Source organism: Mixophyes fleayi, chromosome 12, assembly GCF_038048845.1.
Source record: "Mixophyes fleayi isolate aMixFle1 chromosome 12, aMixFle1.hap1, whole genome shotgun sequence".
Classification (NCBI taxonomy): Eukaryota; Metazoa; Chordata; class Amphibia; order Anura; family Limnodynastidae; genus Mixophyes; species Mixophyes fleayi.
The window spans coordinates 14,629,756-14,636,033 of record NC_134413.1 but is presented as its reverse complement, the minus strand read 5'-3'; the positions used below and the strand labels follow the sequence as shown (position 1 = coordinate 14,636,033).

At 40.5% G+C, this 6,278-nt stretch overlaps 1 protein-coding gene across 2 annotated transcripts in view; it reads right to left on the bottom strand.

The window, feature by feature from the left end:
* Window positions 1-487: 487 nt before the first annotated feature.
* The window catches only part of ATL1 (atlastin GTPase 1), a 45,455-nt gene continuing 39,664 nt past the window's right edge, over window positions 488-6,278 (bottom strand). The window contains exons 12-14 of one of the 2 annotated variants that reach the window (XM_075192450.1): window positions 5,672-6,103; window positions 4,714-4,728; window positions 488-2,343 (exon numbers count right to left, since the gene is read on the bottom strand). In XM_075192450.1, the coding sequence (XP_075048551.1) occupies window positions 2,236-2,343; window positions 4,714-4,728; window positions 5,672-6,103 (555 nt within the window). In that variant the 3' untranslated portion in view covers window positions 488-2,235. The remainder of the gene's footprint in view (window positions 2,344-4,713; window positions 4,729-5,671; window positions 6,104-6,278) is intronic. The other variant, XM_075192451.1, reaches the window with a different exon arrangement.

The window sequence follows — 6,278 nt, the reverse complement described above, 5'->3', positions numbered from 1 at the left end:
TTCCCCACCTATGTGCTAGTGTGGCGTTAAAGGAGCGTTGTGTAATTGGTTCCATCACCACCAAATGTAAAAACCTGTTTTATTTTCAATGTTCTGGTCTAACAGATTAGAATATTACATTTTGATCTGTTGTCCGTTTTTTTATGTGAATACCCCATGTGAATTTTCTGAGAAATCAAAATAGTATACTTTTAGTATACTTGGGGGTAAATGTATCAAGCTGAGAGTTTTCCACCGGTTTTGAAAAACCAATCAGATTCTTGCTATCATTTATTTAGTACATTCTACATAAAAAGCTAGAATCTGATTGGTTGCTATAGGCAACATCTCCACTTTTCAAACCTGACGGAAAACTCTCCGCTTGATACATTTACCCCTTGGTCTATTTAAGGAACCAGGGTGGGCATCACACACGTTAAATACACAATGTGAGCGTGTCCTAAAGTAGACTACGTTCTCTAGGAATAGGGTAATGTGGGCTCTTGGCGCAACTATTACTCAGTAATTTATTATTCATCTTGTAACAGTCAAAATATACAAATCCCCATAACATAATTTAGTTTACAACGTTTCAAGTTGGATTTAATTTAATTTGTTCGCTAGCTGAGCTATTGTCTTCTGTACTCCTAATTCTTCAATAGTCTTGCAATCAGACACACTATTTTGTGCATAGGACCAAACTAATATATGAACATAAGAGGAGCATTTTGCACACAGATCTAGTAATTTTTTTTTCCTTGCTGTCTCCTGTAAACTTTTGTATTGTGAACTTTCTGATGCTCTGATTGGCTTTAGCACTAACCACTCTATTGCTCTGATTGGTTATCGTTAGTTTAGCCCTATGACTGTTCTAATGCTGTGAATGGCTCGTTCTAGTCCTGCCCAGTTCAAAGTCATTTACATAAAGTCCTGACAGTAGGTAAATGACAAAAAACTGCTACCTCATAAAACACAGCACGTGTCCAATTTCTTCTTTTCGGGTCCGTTTCTGAAATGTTATGTGTGTATACTTGAATATTACATTTTCCTCTTTTTATGTACGCCAACTTGTATGTAAGATAGTTTTCTTCTGAGATCGAAGCCAGTCCTTGGCTTCACAATTAACAACTATCTCTTATGTCCCTTAACAAGATCTTGTACGCAGTGTAATCTTACAACTGTAATATAAATTGTATATGTGTTTTATTAAATAAGGTTTACAGATGATTCAGATAGTTGACACATCCAAACCCTTATCTACCTGAGCTGAGAGTAGGCAGCCATTTTGTGAGATGAACCAATATCCATGTAAATGCAGACTAATAACGTACTAGGAACTAGCGCTGTCGCAGGTACCTAGTGACACGATAGGCTGCATTCTCATGAATATGGATTATACGCACAACATGGCTGCCTACACCGTGTTTAAGTGTCCCATGCCACTTAAATTTGGGAGATGTTTTCAAAACTCTTCAAGTGCTTCTCAACAGGTCAAGTATTGAGAATTTTTGACACTAGGCGTAGGTTACTCAGTGAGTTAGTAGTTATCGGGCATGTACTGACAACATGACGAGAGGATTAAGAGACCTTGATGGAGGCAGCGTAATATAGATGTATGACCTCCTACAATGTGTCTTGTGCCATAAACATGCCATTGTTTAAATCCTCGGTGTACCGTTAAAAAATTGGTTTGTATGTAGCGTTACAACAAAATATACAACACAATAAATAAAGTACAGGCAGCGATAAAGCTTGCAGCAGTGATGAGCGCTTGACAATGACTTCACAAGTCAGGTGTTGTAGACGGAATGTGTTACCAAGTGCGATGTCATCAGGTAAGGACCTGTCTCTTCTTCAGAAGTAAAGTGCGTGTCTAAAATAACTTACATGACCATATAAGCAATATATTCTAGAATAAATGATATAATTAGTTTAAAAAATAAAGTAGCAACAGGCCGTGTACGTTTGGTTTTACGTCCCAGGTTCAGACCCTTGTCTGGTGGTTTCCGTTGCAGAGTCCCGAGCAGGGGGGGCGTCCTGCAGTAACTGTTGTCCAGTAGAGCAGGGACCACCTTACCGACAGGTTGTAGAATGTGATGATACAACACCTCTTAAAGATGTAGTCGTGACCGCTTTACCATGGCACAGTAAACGTTTACCAGTTAGTGGACAGTGAAGTTCATGCAGCTTAAGTCTGAGGAACTCTTTAAATGTTCTGTCGGCCTGCGTGACACAAGCCCCCAGATGGAACTAGGGCTAGATGTTCTTCTCGTGGTCTTCAGAAGCCTCAGGTTGTGGAGTGGAGAAGGCATGATGATATAAGTGTCTATGGGTGGCTGCAGCGCTGTAAAGCTTGTAGAGTGCCTGGAAATAGAGAACAATATAGAAATTAAAAATGCAACAATTATTACTTGTTAATTCTATGTTCTTGTGTCCCTCCATGGCAGCAAATACTAAAGGGACAATCCCCATACTTACTGAATACTGGAAGGAAGAAGGTGCTACTATGAGTGTAAAATGCTGCCACCTCCTATCCTCCAGTTGTTTCTGATCCGTCCCCAGCTTTATACACTACATATGACAAGAAAACTCCAAACTGTGTATAATAACCATATTAAAAAATAGTAATAATAGTAAGGTTCAAAAAGGGGGGAGAAGTAGGCTGTCATGGAGGGACTTGAGGAAATACAATTCAGGTAATGGTCGAATTTCCATTTCATCATGTCAATGTAGCAGATGCTATAGGGCAGGCTTGGCTAACCTGTGGCACTCCAGGTGTTGTGAAACTACAAGTCCCAGCATACCCTTCCAGCAATATTCTGCTATATATTGGCAAAGCATGCTGGGGCTTGTAGTTTCACAACACCTGTAGTGCCACAGGTTAGCCAAGCCTGCTATAGGGTCGGTACCTAAGCGGTAAAACTCACTCCTGCATTTGGGTAACACCTTGCAATACTTTGTTGCCAAATTTATCTTCTGAAGCTGTGATTCACTCTATGGAGGGAACTCCATCCAGATGTTTTAGTTGGATACCCAGATATATTTAAAGTACTCTCACTAAATGTAAAGCATGCAAAGTCCTCTCCTTAGGGTCAGAGCTGACCTTGGGCTTTTGCCTCACTCAAAGCATCAGAAAACCTTTTCCAGGCTTCACTATAACATGCCGAAGATATTTTTGCTCTTCTCCAGTCCACTGGGGCAATGTCTCCCATAGGTGTGCTCTCAATGTGCTATCCTGATTGCAGTTGTCGTTAGACGAATATCATGTGTCTTTTTTAGACTTATTTCTAGTTTCTGGAGATTGCCACCGACTGGCCAGCTGACTTGCCTTCGGTTTCCTCTGGATCTCCGTCATATGGAATTAAACCCAGGGTAAGTCATGGCTAGGTCTGTCAGTGCTGCCGTTATTTTTACTATTCTCTGTGGTGGTGAGACCGATCCTCGTTTTGAGTAATTATTCACAGGAACTGTGTTGTTGATGTGATTTTCTCTCAATTGATAATCCATCCATAATTTTGGAGGGCTGTAATAACTTGTGCTGATGTGCAAATAAGCATCCTTGAACTCTGTGGAGGTCATGAAGCCCATGGTTCTATAGCTGACTGGAAAAACCTTAGGGTCTCTATCTGAAATGTCCTTGATGTTCAAATAGATGAAATCGAATACTGTCCTGAAACCCCCTTATTTTTTTCAGAAGGAATAAATGGAAATAAACACCTGCCCCTCATTCTGGTGGTGGGGGTGTTAGGTTTTCATCTGTTTTGCATTCTGCTTGTTACACATATCTACTATGTAATCCAGGTGTGTCTCCCTCTGACTGCTGATTGGAAGGCTCCACCTTTTAAGCTCTCACCTGTCCTGTACTCATTGCCAGTGATAGCCCTACACTTTAGTTTCCTGGTGTCCCGTGTGCTTCTGACCTTGCATCAAGCAGTGCCTGGCTCAGCATTCAGCTGCCTCCTAGTTCCGAATACCTGACTTTGCAACTTATAGTCATCAACATCAGCACACCATTCATATAACTCTACACAATATCTATATCTGCGGTAATTTTCACTGCTCACTCTGCGGGACATTCGCAGTAAAGACTATTATATTTCTGCATTGCCACAGAGACAGTGTCTTATTTCTGCATTGCATTGCATACTGTGTTATATTCCTGTATTACCACTAAGACTGTTATATATATGCCTGCATTACCTTAGAGCCTGTGTTGGCACCTGTCTTCTTTTGATTCTATGCAATAATCACTGTACTTGTCCTCAGACCATCATTTTATGTAGTGAATTGCAATAAACTCCATATTGTTTTGATTACAACATCACCTCATATTCCTGTGAATTCCTAACACAGGAAACCTATGAAATTACTTTATTGTTTGCGATTACATCTAGCCTCTCTATGAGATCTGCTACCTTTCCCCCCTTCTTTTGGGGGCTGCACTGCTAAAAAAAATGTCTCTGCTTGGGATTACAGTGAGCATCAGTGAACAGCCATTGTTAATAATCCATTGAACATGTAAGTTCCCAGTAGTTTGGGCCCAGATGGGTTGGAACAGAACCAGGTCCCCTCCTACTAGCTAACAAGCCTCATGTCTATATGAGGAGTACACAGGTACCATAAACCGATACCATAAACCGAGACCTGACCCCACGTTATTCCAAAAAGAGACTCCAACCTCCGTGTGAGCCCTAACAACATAAAAGCTGGATGTTAGTGGTATAATACACTTACCTCGTTAGTACTTCCCTGATTCAGAAGCCATTTAAAAGAAGAAGAAATGACAAGTTAGTTTGCAAACATGGGATCAATATTTTCTACTGTGTTGAACATAAACAGTTACCGTACGCATAATATAAAATAGCACTCAAGAAGCAATGTACTTTTGGGTTTAGTTTCTTTTTCATGGAAACATATTGGTTAAAAGTATATTATAATGAAATAATAGTTTTGAAAATAATAATAATATTAAAAGTCAATGAGGAATTTCCTCACTATATGAAAGCACCAGATCGCTCTCTTCTAACACTTTATAAAGGTTTAAGTAACCATCTTCCAAGAGCCGTATCCAACACTATGGGCTAGATTTACAAATAGTTCTAAAAAGGGGAAAAGTGGAGGTGTTGCCCATAGCAACTAGTCAGATTCTAACTCATTTATCTAGTACATTCTAGAACATGATAGCTACAATCTAGTTGCTATGGGCAACACCTTGCAGTACATTATATCAAGGGTGTGATGCATTTATTGCATTTTTCTGCCTTGGTACCTCTATCGAGAAATAGCCACTTATTATCATTGGTCATTTTACGGTTTCCACTGTTCCTAAAATGAAAATTAGCCTAAATATCAGAATTCTTACTTACAATACACATACATCTTACCTTTTTCTCTTCTGAATAAGTAATTAAGCTGTGATGTGTAAAATTAATTTACAATGATTGTTACTAATCTCTGAATTCAAGAACAATCTTAACCTGTGGCTCTATGGCTGGGGTGGAACTACAAGTCCCAGCAGTTAGACGTTTTAGATCCACAACATCTGGAGAGCCATTGGTCACCTTCCTCCGACCTAGAGCGTAAGTTCACCTTAGCAGCCCTTATATGACAGGTTGCGCTCATGGATGCAATGGAATCGGTCTTAAAAATATAATATTATTTGATAGCGTAATATATAGATAATGAAAGGTACCTGGTCCCACAGGGCTGCTGCCACTTGGTCTATTACTGCCCCCAGCTCTCGGTATTCCCCAGAGTATCTGATATATGCCCATGTACACAGAGTGATGAGCGTTAGTCCCATGATCATGTTACATAGACTGGCTATAATGTCCAGGCCGATAAAGCCGGTGACTGCGGCCAACACGTATGTTATGAATATGACTACAAAGAGCGTGGCCGGGGTGCGGGCCGCGTGGAATATGTTCTTGCTGTCATTGTGCTTGATGTACTGGATATAAAGCTCGTCGATCTCATTCTCCAATTGTTGGAGGTACCGCCGGCTGAACTCTTCACCCCCCATTTTCTTCACCCCGCGGAACAATTTCACAGAGTCTTCTTTCAGCTCCTGGTTTTTGTGTTGCAGGTCGGTGGGAGCCAAGAAGGGTCTGTCCCCCCCACACACCTGTAAGGGGTGCAAAGGAAACAATTAGGATTCCTGAAACCACTAAATCGTATATGCAAACAGATTTAAATAGGGAATATAGCTCTGTTGTGGCACGTCTTGGGTAAGGGTCCCAAAATTTTGAAGTGAAAAACTCATGAGATAGACTATGAAATCCCGGTACCTCCCTTAGGTG